At 28.1% G+C, this 19,233-nt stretch overlaps 1 protein-coding gene across 7 annotated transcripts; it reads right to left on the reverse strand.

The window, feature by feature from the left end:
• Window positions 1–7,621: 7,621 nt before the first annotated feature.
• LOC145758581 (cation-independent mannose-6-phosphate receptor-like) lies at window positions 7,622–18,791 on the reverse strand. Of its 7 annotated transcripts, none has more exons than XM_082572525.1 (21): window positions 18,560–18,791; window positions 17,743–17,923; window positions 17,209–17,393; window positions 16,887–17,097; window positions 16,318–16,416; window positions 15,834–15,949; window positions 15,477–15,599; window positions 14,861–15,016; window positions 14,537–14,748; window positions 13,982–14,080; window positions 13,433–13,548; window positions 13,070–13,241; window positions 12,530–12,684; window positions 12,210–12,413; window positions 11,634–11,731; window positions 10,817–10,931; window positions 10,419–10,590; window positions 9,884–10,039; window positions 9,561–9,771; window positions 8,982–9,079; window positions 7,622–8,347 (listed from the first exon to the last, which is right to left on the reverse strand). In XM_082572525.1, exons 11-14 carry the CDS (start codon window positions 13,468–13,470, stop codon window positions 12,350–12,352), a joined length of 429 nt encoding a protein of 142 aa, XP_082428651.1. In that variant the 5' UTR covers window positions 13,471–13,548; window positions 13,982–14,080; window positions 14,537–14,748; window positions 14,861–15,016; window positions 15,477–15,599; window positions 15,834–15,949; window positions 16,318–16,416; window positions 16,887–17,097; window positions 17,209–17,393; window positions 17,743–17,923; window positions 18,560–18,791; the 3' UTR covers window positions 7,622–8,347; window positions 8,982–9,079; window positions 9,561–9,771; window positions 9,884–10,039; window positions 10,419–10,590; window positions 10,817–10,931; window positions 11,634–11,731; window positions 12,210–12,349. The 7 variants fall into 7 exon arrangements, with proteins under 7 accessions (XP_082428651.1, XP_082428647.1, XP_082428648.1 ...); XM_082572521.1 differs by having other exon boundaries at window positions 12,210–12,417; XM_082572522.1 differs by lacking the exon at window positions 18,560–18,791 and adding an exon at window positions 18,151–18,262 and having other exon boundaries at window positions 12,210–12,417.
• Between the last annotated feature and the right edge of the window lie 442 nt (window positions 18,792–19,233).

A 19,233-nucleotide genomic window follows, 5' to 3' on the forward strand; every position in this document is an offset into this window, starting at 1 on the left:
GCGGTTTTAACACAAAAATTATTTTTTGATTTAAAATTTTTTATTTTTTTTCAAAAAATTTGTATGCAATATCATTGGCCAAAAATATCACGTGACTTAATTAAACCCGAAATAAAAATTACCTCAAACTTTTGTTTTACTGAAAATTTTCGCGAAATGTTTTATCTTAGATGTTAGTTAGGCCAATGCGCGTCTAATAAAAAACAAAATTTTAGGTTTTAAGATTTCATAAATTTTTAATAAAAGTTTCATAACTTTAATGAATATTAATATTTTCGAAAAATATTTCGTAAACACGGTAATTGAACCTGTGCGGTTTTAACAGAACAATTATTTTTCGATTTAAAATTTTTTATTTTTTTTTTAATTTGTATGCAATATCATTGGCCAAAAATATCACGTGACCTAATTAAACCTAAAATAAAAATTACCTCAAACTTTTGTTTTACTGAAAATTTTCGCGAAATGTTTTATCTTGGATGTTAGTTAGGCCAATGCGCGTCTAATAAAAAACAAAATTTTAGGTTTTAAGATTTCATAAATTTTTAATAAAAGTTTCATAACTTTTATGAATATAAATATTTTCGAAAAATATTTTGTAAACACGGTAATTGGACCTGTGCGGTTCTAACACAACAATTATTTTTCGATTTAAATTTTTTAATTTTTAAAAAAAATTTGTATGCAATATCATTGGCCAAAAATATCACGTGACCTAATTAAACCCAAAATAAAAATTACCTCAAACTTTTGTTTTACTGAAAATTTTCGCGAAATGTTTTATCTTGAATGTTAGTTAGGCCAATGCGCGTCTAATAAAATACAAAATTTTAGGTTTTGAGATTTCATAAATTTTTAATAAAAGTTTCATAACTTTTATGAATATTAATATTTTCGAAAAATATTTTGTAAACACGGTAATTGGACTTGTGCGGTTTTAACACAAAAATTATTTTTTGATTTAAAATTTTTTATTTTTTTTCAAAAAATTTGTATGCAATATCATTGGCCAAAAATATCACGTGACCTAATTAAACCCAAAATAAAAATTACCTCAAACTTTTGTTTTACTGAAAATTTTCGCGAAATGTTTTATCTTAGATGTTAGTTAGACCAATGCGCGTCTAATAAAATACAAAATTTTAGGTTTTAAGATTTCATAAATTTTTAATAAAAGTTTCATAACTTTAATGAATATTAATATTTTCGAAAAATATTTCGTAAACACGGTAATTGGACCTGTGCGGTTTTAACAGAACAATTATTTTTCGATTTAAAATTTTTTATTTTTTTTTTAATTTGTATGCAATATCATTGGCCAAAAATATCACGTGACCTAATTAAACCTAAAATAAAAATTACCTCAAACTTTTGTTTTACTGAAAATTTTCGCGAAATGTTTTATCTTGGATGTTAGTTAGGCCAATGCGCGTCTAATAAAATACAAAATTTTAGGTTTTGAGATTTCATAAATTTTTAATAAAAGTTTCATAACTTTTATGAATATTAATATTTTCGAAAAATATTTTGTAAACACGAAAATTGGACCTGTGCGGTTTTAACACAACAATTATTTTTCGATTTAAACTTTTTTATTTTTTTTAATTTGTATGCAATATCATAGGCCAAAAATATCACGTGACCTAATTAAACCCAAAATAAAAATTACCTACTGACGATTGTAGTTCAGTTATTTTTAAAACAAATCAAATTAAAGACAACAAAAACTTAAGACTGTATCATTTTATTTTATTTTAAAAGTTAAAAAAGTTTAAATGTCAAGTTAAATTTGATAATAAAATTTTTAACATGCTTTATAATAATACCGTGGTATTTAGAATATTAAATCAATTTTCATATTGTTAATTAAAACCATTATAATTTCAAAATCATCCATAAATCATATTTGCACAATTAATTGATTCAGTTGACGATTGACATATAAATATAGACCTATGTTTACAGTAAAAATATACACATTTAAAACTTCATATTTGGACATTCCAATCCAAATATATATACATTTAAAACTTGTTTTACCAATACATGAGAGCACAAACCCGCTTTAATAAAACTGTTTTACAAAACTGAACAATTAAGCTGATAATTCAATTTTATTTTAATAATTTGTGGTTATTAAATGTCAAGTTAAACTTGATTTTGAAATTTATCACATGCTTTATAATGTTACTGTAGCAATTAAAAATAATAGAACATTTATTTATTTAAAACCTTTGTGTTTCTAAAATATAAAATCTTTAAAATTAAAATTAACATATAAAATAAACATGTGTTTAAAAATTAAAATATAAAGATTAAAATTAACATATAAAATAAACACGTGTTTAAAAATTGAAATATAAAGATTAAAATTAACATATAAAATAAACGCGTGTTTAAAAATTGAAATATAAAGATTAAAATTAACATATAAAATAAACATGTGTTCAAGGAAAAATAGGTAATTCTAAAATTTATTGTTTTACAAATACACTAAGTTATTATTCCAGAAATCTGCATAAGTGTATTGTAATTAATTTAACCACTGGTTAGTTTTAGTTTAATTTGGCATTTGCTACAACAACAAACTTTAAAATAAATGGCATAGTATCACACTTTCCAATCAAATCTTGACAAAACATAACCATATCTTGATTCTTGCCAGGTTGTTGGTAGATTGTGAACGAAGTTTGGAAATCGGAAAAAGCTTCTTTATATTGGCCGAGTTTATATTTACACATTCCAATCCAATTATGATTACTAGCAACATTCCTGCTTTTAGTTGGATTGTCATCAGTTTGATGGTAAATTTCAAGTGAAACTTGAAAATCAGATAAAGCTTCTTTATGTTGACCGAGCTCATATTTACACATTCCAATCCAATGATGATAACTAGCAACATTCTTGCTTTTAGTTGGATTGTCATCAGTTTGATGGTAAATTTCAAGTGAAACTTGCAAATCAGATAAAGCTTCTTTATGTTGACCGAGCTCATATTTACACATTCCAATCCAATGATGAATACTAGCAACATTCTTGCTTTTAGTTGGATTGTCATCAGTTTGATGGTAAATTTCAAGTGAAACTTGAAAATCAGATAAAGCTTCTTTATGTTGACCGAGCTCATATTTACACATTCCAATCCAATGATGAATACTAGCAACATTCTTGCTTTTAGTTAGATTGTCAGCAATTTGTTGGTGGATTTTAAGTGAAACTTGAAAATCGGATAATGCTTCTTTATATTGACCAAGCTCATATTTGCAATTTCCAATCCAATATTGACAATGAGCGATATCGTACTCCATGTTGTAAGTTAACTCAGGATTGCATTTCTTCTGATTCCACCATTTTATAGCAAAAGTAAAGAAACCTAATATTTTACATATTGCAGGAACCAAATGTTTTTCAGGTTTTTCTATTTTATTTAAGTTAAACAAGTTTTCTTGAAATGGTTGAATTATTAAAAAATATTCAACAGTGTTTTTTATTCCAACCGTGTTATTTATAAATTCACTTTGTATTTTTGATTGTTGAATTATATCGTCTTGCGATTTCTTATCCATGTAAACTCTTAATCTTGTCTCACATGCAATGGCAATGGCAAATTTAAGATCGCAACCAACTTCTTCAGTTAATTTATTATTTTGAATAAGACTTTCTACAATATCAAAGCAACATGATTCTTTAATGCCATGAATTTTTCCGATTGCTGAAACAAATAAAGTTGAACTTCTGTAAACCATTCTTTTTATGTTTAAGATTTTAGTGTTCGATAACTTATCTAATTGGGTTAAAACATCAAAATATTTTTTATTTTCATCGATTTGATTCTTTACACTTAATTGAAATTTTTCTTTGTCTAAAATACTTATTTCGTTATCAACTGTTTTTTGAAATTGTTGATATAATTGTTGACTACCAGCAACAAAACATGACGTCATTAACATATCAGCTAAATAATAACCATTTTTTATATCCTTATCTGACTTAATAAAACTTGCCATATTGCTTACAGTTTGAATAAGTTCAAGTGTAAATGGTTTGTTTTCTGTTTTAACTTGTCTTCCTAGTGGAAATTTACAAGCGTGTGGCATCATTCCATCAAAGGAAATGCCAAAAGGTGTAACAGCATCATAAAAGTTAAATTCAGTTGGATCTTTACTGCTTAAACTTGAAATTTGAACTCTAGAGATGTTTGTTTCTCCAAGATTAATCAAAATAATTTGAAAAATCACAGAAAACCACTTAAAATACTCCTTTAGTTTTTCTTGATCATTTTCATTAATTCCTGGAATAAAATCTTCTAAAGCTATAACATTTTCAAAATCAGAGTAAGGAGTTATTTCCCTTCGTGAAAGTGATCCAAGTCCTACTAGAGAATATTTACAAAGGGGATTTCCCATTGTTTCCTCACAATATCCAGCAAGACGTTTCATAATTTTTGTATAATCTTTACTTATAACATTCTGCAGGTTGCTTATGGTTTCAACTTTTTCACTTTTAAGTTTTGTGAACTCCTCGTTAGATATGTCTTCAGGATTCTGAGGAATAGTAGCAAGTTTATCATTAACCTTGTTTCTCATTTCTGCAACATCTTTAGCAATTAGTTTAGAATATTTAATTAAATCTGCTTCTTGGTTTGCTGCATTTGCAACTTCAAGTAATTCAGAGCAAAATTGACAAAGATCTTGTTCAATTTTCTCCACATTATTAGGTTTCCTAACAATAGCCGCATTCAGTAAAGCTGCACTTTGAATTAATTTAATTTTGCCAGCCTGTTGTAAACCTTTAGTTTTGTAAACTAAACCAAGTTTATGGAAAAGTTTTGCAGATTTTTCTGGAAATTTTTCTTTTCCATTTTTGTCACAAATTTGTTTAAGTTGTTCAACAATCTCATCTTCTGTATCCATTATTATTTTTTCTGTTTCAACTAATAGAAGTGCTTATTAATTTAATAACAACAATTGCCCTAAGCTTTATCTATTACTGGCAAAAGAAAAAACTAATCAATGTAAAATCCTAGGTAACTACCCACTTAGTTATTTAAAAGATTAACAAAAATCAAAATAAAAAAGGTATTTAAAAGTATATCCGAAAAAATAACTTAGTAATTCAAAAGTATAAAAAATATTTTTCTAAATGTATTTTATTACGCCAACCTAATTTCTAAATGTATTTTATTACGCCAACTTAACTTGGCAACGAAATTCTGAAAAAGAATTATCACTTAAAGATATGACTACTGTGAAGTTTACCCTGATATCACTTGTATTTAAACTAAAGAGTTAGTTTATAGTTTATATTAACTACCTATACCTACCAATCGTTATAAACTAAAACCTAATAAAAAGCAACGAACAGATCGTTAAACAAGAATGTCGTTGTTTCCAAACAACAGATTTTGCTAATTTAATAAAGTTCTTTGAAGTTAAATTACGACCTAAACCTAACATAAAATTTTCTCGTAAACCAATACTCGTTTTATTCGTTTTATACAACCGTGATTTTAAAAAGAAATAAAGTTTAATAATGTTAAACTATCTCTATTAAGAATTATATTTTTCTAAAACCAATGTTTAAATCAATTACAAACCAATTAAAGGTTAACCCAAATAAATCAAAATTTGATATCTAGTCAACTTAAAAAACGTTGAAACATTAGCTTTAATTATATTGCTTGTTGACCTTAAGCAAGCAACGTAGTAACCATGGAAAGCAGTGCATATAAAGCTGGCTTATACGTTTAACTTTAGGCTTTAAAGTTCTTTAAAATTTTAATGTAATGCTTCATAAGTATACATTTAATTTAAAAAATACTTTAAAAATTGTAAGTTTTTAGTTAAGTTATGTTTAACAAAACTAAAAGTGACTTTAAAAAAAATTTGTTGACCCTGTACGTATTTTTAACCCCGACAATTTAAAGTTAATATAAAATAAAAGTTTTTGTTTTTTAAACTAAAACCTAATAAAAAACAACGAACAAATCATTAAACAAAAATGTCGTTGTTTCCAAACAACAGATTTTGCTGATTTAATAAAGTTCTTTGAAGTTAAATTACGACCTAAACCTAACATAAAATTTTCTCGTAAACCTGTACTCGTTTTATTTGTTTTATACGACTATAATCTTAAAAAAAAATTTAATGTTATAAATTCTAATTATGTCTAACTATTTCTATGGAGTCTTATCTATAGAAAAGGCAACCTTGTTAAATATAGTAGTGTATTAAAATAGATGCGTAAAAATTCCATCATAGTTATATGGGCTTATATTTTACCTGCGTTGTAGTTTGAAGTAGTAAAAACCTATATGAATTAATAAAGCATCAAAATATGCTGACTTTCGTTTAAGTATTATCGATTAACATTTACACAAAGTTAAATTTTTGAATTTCACAAGTTAAAATTTTTTAACTTGAAACTTTTACAGTTTGCTTAATTTGTTTTGTTATTAAATTTAGAACAACAGGTATACAGTTATAAAGTTGCGCAATTGTGCAAGCTTACCTAAAAAATCACTTAAAGTTCACTGTCCTAGTCAGTAATTTCATTACTGTTGAAAACTCTAACTCTACACATACCTTTATCCTAACATGATATTGGATCAATATTATTATAAATTTACGATAAATAAGATATATTGTTCTTTTTACTTTTACAATTTTTACATCTAAATACTAAATAGTACTAAATATTCTTTACATAGGCTATCAACTTTTGTTTTTGAATCAAATACAAGCCAACTAAAGGTTAAATCAAATTAAATAACAATTGGTTTTTAGTTCAACTTAAAAAACGTTGAAACTTTTGCTTTAATTAAATCGCTAGCAGACCTTAAGCAAGCAAGGTAGTAATTATGTATAAAAAAGCTTATAAAGTAGGCTTATACGTCAAACTTCAGGCAAAAACCTTTTTCGCAAAAATTGTAATGTTATGCTTGATAGTTCTACGTATTATTTTAAATATACAAAGTTGTTACTATTATAGGTTTACCAACGATTGAGTTCAATTTGCATGGTGACCTTGTATGGAATTATTGACCTTGATTATATTATTTAAACCCAAAATGTAAAGTTACATAACATTTTCTCGCAAACCCCTACTCGTTTTATTATAAATTATACGACCGTAATTTAAAAAAAAAAAAATTTCGTGTTATAAAGTTTAATAATGTTAAACTATTTTTATCAAGCTTTATATGAAGGAAAAGCAACCCTGTTAGGATGGTTCATATATATAAATATAGAGGCCGTAAAAACTCTTCGTTGTTTTATAGGCTTGTATTTTACCCGCCTTGTAGTTTAAAGTAGTAATAAAACCCGAAAATATATTAATAAAGCATCGAAAAAAGCTGACTTTATTAAAACATGTTTGTTTATTTATAACAAAAATTAAAACTCGCTTTTACATTTAGCTTAATATGTTTAATATATACATTTTAGTTTCTTTTACTTACGTATTATATTTAATACAACAAATATGCAGGTATAAGTTAAACAATATACTTAAATGTTTGTTTTAAATGTTTGAATTAAATACAAGCCAACTAAAGGTTAAATCGAAAAACAAAAATTGGTTTTTATTTTAACTTAAAAAACTGTTAAAACATTGGCTCTAATTAAATTGCTTAATGACCCAAGAAAGCAATGCTTTTACTATGAATAGTAAACCATATAAAGCTACCCTAAACGTGCAAGTTTATGCATCAAAGTTTTTACAAAAACAATTTATCATTATACCTAATAATGCTAAGTATAATTTATTATACAAAATGGTAATGGTACGTTTTAGGTTTATTGATAATTGTGGTTAAGTTGTTTTAAGAAAAATCAAAGAGTAAGTTTTTATAAAATGTTTGACCTTGATAATGTTATTTAACTCAGCAATGTCAAGTTAATAAAAACAAACTTCTTGTAAAATTAAATGGTAAAAATTTAAAACAAACTTTTATGATAAAATCCCTTAAAAGATAATTAGTTACTTAATTATTCCACCTAGTGGGCTAATATTGAAATCCAAATATTTAACCAAAAGATCATCCTAACTAATAAACCGAAAACAACAAACAAAACAGATTATTTTATTTTTATAATACTTTGTGGTTATTGAATGTCAACTTACATTTGGTCATAAAAATAATAACTTGCTCCATAAAGTTACTGTCACAATTACGAAAATTAAAACAATATAAGTGTTTAATGACACAGAGTTTAACTCTGATGACTAAATTCTAGAATGTTTGAAGTTTGTCGTATTGTTTTTAACATCACCCTTTCTACCCAGTTGTGTTACCCTAGGTGGAAAACTGGGTTATAAAAATCCACTTCCACCTAGTGGTTTGTGTCTAAATAATAAAAAAAATAAATATTTATATGATGTATATTTTAAATTAAAATTTAAAAAAAAAAAAAAAAAAAAAAATTTATTGTAATATTTTCAAAAAAGTGTTTACTATGCTAAATTTAAGGTATAACAAAGTGTCTACTATAATAAATCATGAGGATGACAAAGTGTCTACTATGGTATTATAAGCATAACAAAGTGTCTACTATGACGAATGTCAAATATGAAAAAGTGTCTACTACGATAAAATTTGAGCATAACAAAGTGCCTACCACAATAACTATTAAGTATAAAAAAGTGCCTACTACAACATAATATGAGCATAACAAAGTGTCTACTACGATATATTTCGAAAATAGCAAAGTGCCTAATACGATATATTATGAAAATAGTAAAGTGCCTACCACGATAAATATTAAGTATAAAAAAGTGCCTACTACAATATAATATGAGCATAACAAAGTGTCTACTACGATATATTATGAAAATAGCAAAGTGCCTACTACAATATATTATCAAAATAACAAAGTGCCTACTACGATAAATATTGAGTATAAAAAAGTGTCAACAAGGATAATTATTAAGTATGAAAAAGTGTCTACTACGATAACTATTGTAAATGAAAAAGTGCCTACCTGCTACCCCCTCTGTTCTTGCCAGGACAAAAGTGATGATAACTTGTGGGTTGTGGCATCCTTCTTATTTGTGGTTAGTTGTATAGGTTAACAATAATCTAAACAAAATTACAAAATTATCAAAAAAACTAACATGAAATCTAAAATGTTCAGCATTTATATTTTGGTTTTACTAATTACCACACAGGACCACACAGGATTGCACAGGCCACACAGAACCACATAGGTCACACAGGACAATCGTTCACCACACAGGACAAAAATGTGTAATTGCGTAGACTGTTTTTCTGTATTTAGGACATTTTCCAAAACAAAGTTAGGACAGGGGTTAATAAAAAGTATCTTATTTTTAGTATTTGTTATTTAATCAAATGACAGTATCCCTAAATAAACATTCAACTTGTCCTATGTGGTAATTAATAAAATCCTTTAAATTTAAAAGAATATTTGTATAAGTTGTACAAAGGTATAACTAAAAGACAAATTATTTTTGTCAAATTATAAGGATTTTTACAACCTTATTGCATTAACTAAAACATACAATAAAAACAGATTTTTTAAAACACTTAAAAACCCAACCTGTTTTTATCTGTAATATTGACAGTCTGTGTCCCAATGGAATAAGCATGACCACCTTGCAACAGACATGCAGCTGCATTGTCAGGACATTGAGATAAATAAATATAAAGTTCCAAGATTCATTGTGGATATTTCGACAAACATTTATGTAAATACTGTCATGTGATGTTGTGAATGGGGTCCTAACCTCACAGATGTAGTTACACAATTTCTAAAATTGGATTTATATTATAACTCTAACACAATATAAGGTTATAAACACAAAATTCAATTTTAATTTAAGTGATTAAGTGCTTTAAAATTTAGGGTTAAAAAATTAGAACCTGTTTTGTCAGAGTTTCCAAATCTTATTTCTTTCTGTCATGATCGTAAACGTAACATTTAACTTGATCCTGAGCATCTGTGATCTTACAAGCAAGGTTGGTTTCCAATAGAAAGTCAACAAAACATTCGTCCGATGAAATCATTTCCGGGAAACCCTGAATATATTTTGAATTAAAATAAAGTTCGGAATTAAGTGTAAAATAATTAATGAAAATAAAAATAAATGAAGCCAATAATATTTATGTAAAATTGGCAAATCAGACATAAATATTGGTCCTACTTATTACCACACAGGTCATACAAGACAAAAAAAAATGCTGAAAGCGTTTAGACGATTTTTGTGTTTAGGGCAATTAAAGACATTTCCGAGAAAAGGGTTAGCCATGAGATTAATATAAAATGTCTTATTGTTGGCATTTGGTTTTCAATCAAATGACAGTATCCCAAATAAACAGTCAACTTGTTCTGTGTGGTAGTTAGTACAACCTCATAAAAACTTTAAATAAACACTTTAAAAATAACTTTAAAAGTTACCAAAGTTGTTCCATAGTCAAAAGTGATGCTGCTTCGATAAAAACTCGACTGAGAACATTTCTTTGTCGTGTTAAACTCGAGGTAAAAACCAAGAGAATCAACCGAGTCATAATTTATACTTGATGGGATTGTGGATTCTTCATAAGATAAATGAGTGGCTGGAAAAGTTTTACTGTAAAAAAAACAAAATTTTTTGTAACGACAACAATTAAAAAATATGCACAATGCTACTAACACAACTGGTTTATTAATATCATGATATAATATGACTCTGTTTCTAGATTTAGCAGTTTTATAAAAATGACTGACAAGACTGTCAGATGGGTATGTTGAAGCTCTATTAGCATCGTCTGCCAAGTTTATAAAATCAGAAAGAGACGGAATTTTTATAACCTTACCCTAATCTTCTTCTGTGAATTCTGCCCCTTTTCCGCATTCATTTTAGTACTCCTCATTTAAACCAGCAGACGACGCTAACAGAGCTCCGGTATGTTATTTATTTATGTTGATTAACTGAAATAAATACAACCTTATAAGTTGAGAAGTTTAAGTAAGTTATTAAAAAATAAGAATTTTCATGATGCATATTTTAAATTATAGTTATTTAAAGAATTAAATTTCATGCAACATTTTCATAAAAGTGTTCACTATCATAAATCATGTAAAATATGTTGATAACAAAGTCTCTACTACGATAAATAATAAATATAAAAAAGTGCCTACTACGATAAATATTGAGTATAAAAAAGTGCCTACTATGATAAATATTGAGTATTAAAAAATGCCTACTACGATATATTATGAGCATAACAAAGTGTCTACCATGATATATTATGAGCATAACAAAGTGCCTACTACGATAAATAATAAATATAAAAAAGTGCCTACTACAATAAATATTGAGTATAAAAAGTGCCTACTACGATATATTATGAGCATAACAAAGTGTCTACCATGATAAATTATGTAAATAACAAAGTGTCTACTACGATAAATATTGAATATAAAAAGTGCCTACTACGATATATTAAAAGCATAACAAAGTGTCTACCATGATAAATTATGTAAATAACAAAGTGCCTACTATGATAAATATTGCGTATAAAAAGTGCCTACTACGATATATTTTGAGCATAACAAAGTGCCTACTATGACAAATTATGTAAATAACAAAGTGCCTACTATGATAAATATTGAGTATGAAAAAGTACCTACCTGCTACCCCCTCTATTCTTGCCAGGACAAAAGTGGGGATAACTTGTGGGTTGTTGCATCCTTCTTATTTGTGGTTAGTTGTATAGGTTAACATTAATCTAAACAAAGTTACAAAATTATCAAAAAAAAAACTAACATGAAATCTAAAATGTTTAGCATTTATATTTCAGTTCTACTAATTACCACACAGGACCACACAGGATTGCAAAGGTCACACAGAACCACATAGGTCACACAGAACAATCGTTCACCACACAGGACAAAAATGTGTAATTGCGTAGACTATTTTCTGTATTTAGGACATTTTCCGAAACAAAGTTAGGACAGGGGTTAATAAAAAGTGTCTTATTTTTAGTATTTGTTATTTAATCAAATAAACAGTATCCCTAAATAAACATTCAACTTGTCCTACGTGGTAATTAATAAAATCCTTCAAATTTAAAAGAATCTTTGTATAAGTTGTACGAAGGTATAACTAAAAGACAAATTATTTTTGTAAGGGTTTTTACAACCTTATTATACCAATTTAAACATACAATTAACACATCTGGTTTCAAAAACACTCAAAACCCAAACCTGTTTTTATCTGTAATATTGACAGCCTGTGTCCCAATGGAATAAGCATGACCACCTTGCAACAGACATGCAGCTGCATTGTCAGGACATTGAGATAAATAAGTATAAAGTTCCGAGATTGTGGATATTTCGACAAACATTTATGTAAATATCGTCATGTGATGTTGCTGATGGGGACGTAGGGTCACAGATGTAGTTACACCCCTTTCTAAATTTGGATTTATATTAAAACTTTAACACAATATAAGGTTAAAAACACAAAATCCAATTTTAATTTAAGTGATTAAATGCTTTAAAATTTAGGGTTAAATAATTAGAACCTGTTTTGCCAGAGTTTCCAAATCTCTTTTCTTCCTGTCATGATCGTAAACGTAACATTTAACTTGATCCTGAGCGTCTGTGATCTTACAAGCAAGATTGGTTTCCCATAGAATGTCAACAAAACATTCGTCCGATGAAACCACTTTGGGGAACCCTGGATATATTTTGAATTAAAATAAAGTTCTAAATTAAGTGTAAAATAATTAATGAAAATAAAAATAAATGAAGCCAATAATAATTTATGTAAAATTGGCGAATCAGATACAAATACTGGTCCTACTTATTACCACACGGGCCACATAAGACAAAAAAACAAACTGTTGAAAGCGTTTAGACATTTTTTGTGTGTTTAGGGCAACTTAAGGCATTTCCCAGAAAAAGGTTAGCATTGAAATTAATATAAAATGTCTCATTGTTGGTATTTGGTTTTCAATCAAATGACAGTACCCTAAATAAACATTCAACTTGTTCTGTGTGGTAGTTAGTACAACCTCATAAAAACTGAAAAATAAACACTTTAAAAATAACTTAAAAGTTACCAAAGTTGTTCCACAGTCAAAAGTGATGCTGCCCCAATAAAAACTCGACTGAGAACATTTCTTTGTCGTGTTAAACTCGAGATAAAAACCAACCGAATCAACCGAGTCATAATTTATACTTGATGAGATTGTGGATTCTTCATGGGATAAATGGGTGGCTAGAAAAGTTTTACTGTAAAAAATTACAAAATTTTAAGTTTTTTGGCATGGTAAGACAACAAAATTTTAAGTTTTTTGGGATGGTAACGACAACGTTTTACAAAAATGACTGACAAGACTGTCAGATGGGTATGTTGAAGCTCTATTAGCATGGTCCGCCAAGTTTATAAAATGCAGAAAGAGACGGAATTTTTATAACCTTACCCTAATCTTCTTCTGTGAATTCTGCCCCTTTCCCGCATTTATTTTAGCACTACCCATTTAAACTAGCGGACAATGCTAACAGAGCTCCGGTATGTTATTTTATTTATGTTAATTATCTGAAATAAATACAACCTTATAAGTTGAGAAGTTTAAGTAAGCTACTAAAAATAAATCTTTCCATGATGTATATTTTAAATTATAGTTATTTAAAAAATTAAATTTTGTGCAACATTTTCATAAAAGTGTTCACTATCATAAATCATGTAAAATATGTCGTTAACAAAGTCTTTACTATAATAAATATAAAAAAGTACCTACTATGATAGGAAAAGAGCATAACAAAGTGTCTACCATGATAAATTATGTAAATAACAAAGTACCTACTATGATATATTATGAGTATAACAAAGTGTCTACCATGATAAATTATGTAAATAACAAAGTACCTACTATGATATATTATGAGTATAATAAAGTGTCTACCATGATAAATTATGTAAATAACAAAGTGCCTACTACAATAAATATTGTAAATGAAAAAGTGCCTACCTGCCACCTCCTTCTATTCTTGCCAGGACAAAAGTGATGATAACTTGTGGGTTGTTGCATCCTTCTTATTTGTGGTTAGTTGTATAGGTTAACATTAATCTAAAAAAAGTTACAAAATTATCAAAAAAACTAACATGAAATCTAAAATGTTCAGCATTCAAGTTATGATTATACTAATTACCACACAGGTCACACAGAACCACATAGGTCACACAGGACAATCATTTACCACACAGGACAAAAATGTGTAATTGCGTAGACTGTTTTTTTGTATTTAGGACATTTTCCAAAACAAAGTTAGGACAGGGGTTAATAAAAAGTATCTTATTTTCGGTATTTGGTTTTTAATAAAATAAACAGTATCCCAAATAAACATTCAACTTGTCCTATGTGATAATTAATAAAATCATTCAAATTTAAAAGAATATTTGTATAAGTTGTACGAAGGTATAACTAAAAGACAAATTATTTTTATAAAGGTTTTTACACCCTTATTGCACCAATTTAAATAATACAATTAACACATGTGGTTTCAAAAACACACAAAACCCAAACCTGTTTTTATCTGTAATATTGACAGCCTGTGTCCCAATGAAATAAGCATGACCACCTTGCAACAGACATGCAGCTGCATTGTCAGGACATTGAGATAAATAAGTATAAAGTTTCGAGATTCATTGTGGATATTTCGACAAACATTTATGTAAATATCGTCATGTGATGTCGCTGATGGGGTCGTAAGCTCACAGATGTAGTTACACTCCTTTCTAAATTTGGATTTATATTATAACTCTAACACAATATAAGGTTATAAACACAAAATCCAATTTTAATTTAAGTGATTAATTGCTTTAAAATTTAGGGTTAAAAAATTAGAACCTGTTTTGCCAGAGTTTCCAAATCTCTTTTCTTCCCATCATGATCGTAAACTTCACATTTAACTTGATCCTAAGCGTCTGTGATCTTACAAGCAAGATTGGTTTCCCATAGAATGTCAACAAAACATTCGTCCGATGAAACCACTTTGGGAAAACCCTGGATATATTTAGAATTAAAATAAAGTTCTAAATTAAGTGTAAAATAATTAATGAAAATAAAAATTAATAAAGCCAATAATATTTATGTAAAATTGGCAAATCAGATATAAATACTGGTCCTACTTATTACCACACAGGCCATACAAGACAAAAAAAACAAAATGCTGAAAAATGCTGAAAAAAACAAAATGTTAAAAGCGTTTAGACGATTTTTGTGTGAATAGAGCAACTAAAGACATTTCCGAGAAAAGGGTTAGCACTGAAATTAATATAAAATGTCTCATTGTTGGTATTTGGTTTTTAATCAAATTACAGTATCCCAAATAAACATTCAACTTGTTCTGTGTGGTAGTTAGTTCGACCTCATAAAAACTTAAAAATAAACACTTTAAAAATAACTTAAAAGTTACCAAAGTTGTTCCACAGTCAAAAGTGATGCTGCCCCGATAAAAACTCACCTGAGAACATTTCTTTGTCAGGTTAAACTTGAGATAAAACCAACAGAATCAACCGAGTCATAATTTATACTTAATGAGATTGTGGATTCTTCATAAGATAAATGAGTGGCTAGAAAAGTTTTACTGTAAAAAAAACAAAATTTAAAGTTTTTTGTAACGACAACAATTAAAAAATATGCACAATGCTACTAACACAACTGGTTTATTAATGTTATGATTTAAAATGACTCTGTTTCAAGATTTAGCAGTTTTACAAAAATGACTGACAAGACTGTCAGATGGGTATGTTGAAGCTCTATTAGCATCGTGCGCCAAGTTTATAAAACGCAGAAAGAGACAGAATTTTTATAACCTTACCCTAATCTTCTTCTGTGAATTCTGCCCCTTTTCCGCATTCATTTTAGTACTACCCATTTAAACCAGCGGACGACGCTAACAGAGCTCCGGTATGTTATTTTATTTATGTTGATTAACTGAAATAAATACAACCTTATAAGTTGAGAAGTTTAAGTAAGTTATTAAAAAATAAGAATTTTCATGATGTATATTTTAAATTATAGTTATTTAAAAAATTAAATTTCGTGCAACATTTTCATAAAAGTGTTCACTATCATAAATCATGTAAATTATGTCGTTAACAAAGTCTTTACTATGATAAATATAAAAAAGTACCTACTATGATAGGAAAAGAGCATAACAAAGTGTCTACCATAATAAATTATGTAAATAACAAAGTACCTACTATGATATATTATGAGTATAACAAAGTGTCTACCATGATAAATTATGTAAATAACAAAGTGTCTACTATGATAAATATTGAGTATGAAAAAGTGCCTACCTGCCACCCCCTTCTATTCTTGCCAGGACAAAAGTGATGATAACTTGTGGGTTGTTGCATCCTTCTTATTTGTGGTTAGTTGTATAGGTTAACATTAATCTAAAAAAAGTTACAAAATTATCAAAAAAACTAACATGAAATCTAAAATGTTTAGCATTTATATTTTGGTTCTACTAATTACCACACAGGACCACACATGATTGCACAGGCCACACAGAACCACATAGGTCACACATGACAATTGTTTACCACACAGGACAAAAATGTGTAATTGCGTAGACTGTTTTTTGTATTTAGGATATTTTCCAAAACAAAGTTAGGACAGGGGTTAATAAAAAGTGTCTTAATTTTAGTATTTGGTTTTTAATCAAATAAACAGTATCACTAAATAAACATTCAACTTATCCTACGTGGTAATTAATAAAATCCTTCAAATTTGAAAGAATATTTGCATAAGTTGTACGAAGGTATAACTAAAAGACAAATTATTTTTAAAAGGGTTTTACACCCTTAATGCACTAACTAAAACATACAATAAAAACAAATTTTCAAAAGCACAAAACCCAAACCTGTTTTCATCTGTAATATTGACAGCCTGTGTCCCAATGGAATAAGCATGACCACCTTGCAACAGACATGCAGCTGCATTGTCAGAACATTGAGATAAATAAATACAAAGTTCCGAGATTCATTGTGGATATTTCGACAATCATTTATGTAAATACTGTCATGTGATGTTGCTGATGGGGTCGTTAGCTCACGGATGTAGTTTTACCCTTTCTAAAATTGGATTTATATTAAATTTTAATACAACAAAAGGTTATAAACACAAAATCCAATTTTAATTTAAGTGATTAAATGCTTTAAAATTTAGGGTTAAAAAATTAGAACCTGTTTTGCCAGAGTTTCCAAATCTCTTTTCTTCCCGTCATGATCGTAAACTTCACATTTAACTTGATCCTGAGCATCTGTGATCTTACAAGCAAGGTTGGTTTCCCATAGAATGTCAACAAAACATTCGTCCGATGAAATCATTTCCGGGAAACCCGGTATATATTTTAAATTAAAATAAAGTTCTAAATTAAGTGTAAAATAATTAATGAAAATAAAACTAAATGAAGCCAATAATATTTATGTAAAATTGGCAAATCAGATATAAATACTGGTCCTACTTATTATCACACAGGTCATACAAGACAAAAAAAAATGCTGAAAGCGTTTAGACGATTTTTGTGTTCTGGCAATTAAAGACATTTCCGAGAAAAGGGTTAGCCATGAGATTAATATAAAATGTCTTATTGTTGGCATTTGGTTTTCAATCAAATGACAGAATCCCAAATAAACATTCAACATGTTCTGTGTGGTAGTTAGTACAACCTCATAAAAACTTAAAAATAAACACTTTAAAAATAACTTAAAAGTTACCAAAGTTGTTCCATAGTCAAAAGTGATGCTGCTTCGATAAAAACTCGACTGAGAACATTTCTTTGTCGTGTTAAACTCGAGGTAAAAACCAAGAGAATCAACCGAGTCATAATAATCATAATTTATACTTGGTAAGATTGTGGATTCTTCATAGGATAAATGGGTGGCTAGAAAAGTTTTACTGTAAAAAAAACAAAGTTTTTTGTAACGACAACAATTAAAAAATATGCACAATGCTACTAACACAACTGGTTTATTAATGTCATGATATAATATGACTCTGTTTCAAGATTTAGCAGTTTTATAAAAATGACCGATAAGACTGTCAGATGGGTATGTTGAAGCTCTATTAGCATCGTCTGCCAAGTTTGTAAAATGCAGAAAGAGACGGAATTTTTATAACCTTACCGTCTTCTTCTGTGAATTCTGCCCTATTCCGCATTCATTTTAGTACTACCCATTTAAACCAGCGGACAACGCTAACAGAGCTCCGGTATGTTATTTTATTTATGTTGATTAACTGAAATAAATACAACCTTATAAGTTGAGAAGTTTAAGTAAGTTATTAAAAATAAATCTAAAAATCACATTGGGGAAACCCTGGATATATTTTGAATTAAAATTACGTCATAATGAAGTGTACAAAACAAAATTAAACAAAAAAAAAATAAAGCCAACAAAATTGACAAATAATAGGTAAATGTTGGCCCTACTCACAGGCCATACAGAACAAAAAAACAAATTTTTTTATAGTTGCCTGACGATTGAACTACTGATTAAGTGTTGGGTCAGTAAAAGCTCATAATGTTTATAGTACCTTGCTCTAGTGTTCTAAAGCATGGGAGCAGTGGAGATCGAATCCAGAACCTCATGTAGTGAAGACAATAGTTCTGATCTTTACACCACCAACCAACCATGCTGCCAATGTTACATAACTACATTTTACAATTTAGCAGTTTTATAAAATTGTCTCACAAAACTGCCATTGTCTCACAAAATGTTACTTTATTTACGTTGATTACCTTAAAAAATACAACTTTATACCTAAAAATTCACTTTTACTGAGTTATTAATTTAAAACATCTTCAAAAGAGTAAAAGGTTTTTTACCTTTAGGTAATTACCCAAATTTTAGTGATGACACTTTCAAACAGTGTTTATCCTCATTTTCTTAATTTATTTTGAAAATATTGTTTTGAATTGGTCCAATTATTTGGGCAATTACCTAATTAAATTTACATTAGCTATTATAATGATTTACAAGCATTTAAATGTTAGAGCTAATATGAATTTTAGGTTGCCAGAAGCTTCGGCCGTGAGAACAACTTATTAAAGATTTTTTACGTATTATACTTTTTGTCAAATATTTTGAATATCGGTAAAATATGGTCTTAAGCTGACATTTTACGCGGCAATTTCGTCACCGACCCCCCGCGTTTTTTGCAGGCTGAACCTTCTCACGGCCGAAGCTTCTGGTCCCCTGAATTTTATA

This window comes from Corella eumyota, chromosome 1 (assembly GCF_963082875.1).
Source record: "Corella eumyota chromosome 1, kaCorEumy4.1, whole genome shotgun sequence".
NCBI classification, from domain to species: domain Eukaryota; kingdom Metazoa; phylum Chordata; class Ascidiacea; order Phlebobranchia; family Corellidae; genus Corella; species Corella eumyota.

Excerpts from the sequence above, each read along its gene's own strand:
- LOC145758581 (XM_082572523.1), bottom strand. The coding sequence starts at position 13,470 with ATGCGGGAAAGGGGCAGAATTCACAGAAGAAGATTAGG. Across the intron at positions 13,242-13,432 it reads ATTCACAGAAGAAGATTAGG|TAAAACTTTTCTAGCCACCC; the intron begins GTAAGGTTATAA and ends AATTTTTTACAG. Across the intron at positions 12,685-13,069 it reads TTGACTGTGGAACAACTTTG|GGTTCCCCAAAGTGGTTTCA; the intron begins GTAACTTTTAAG and ends AAATATATCCAG.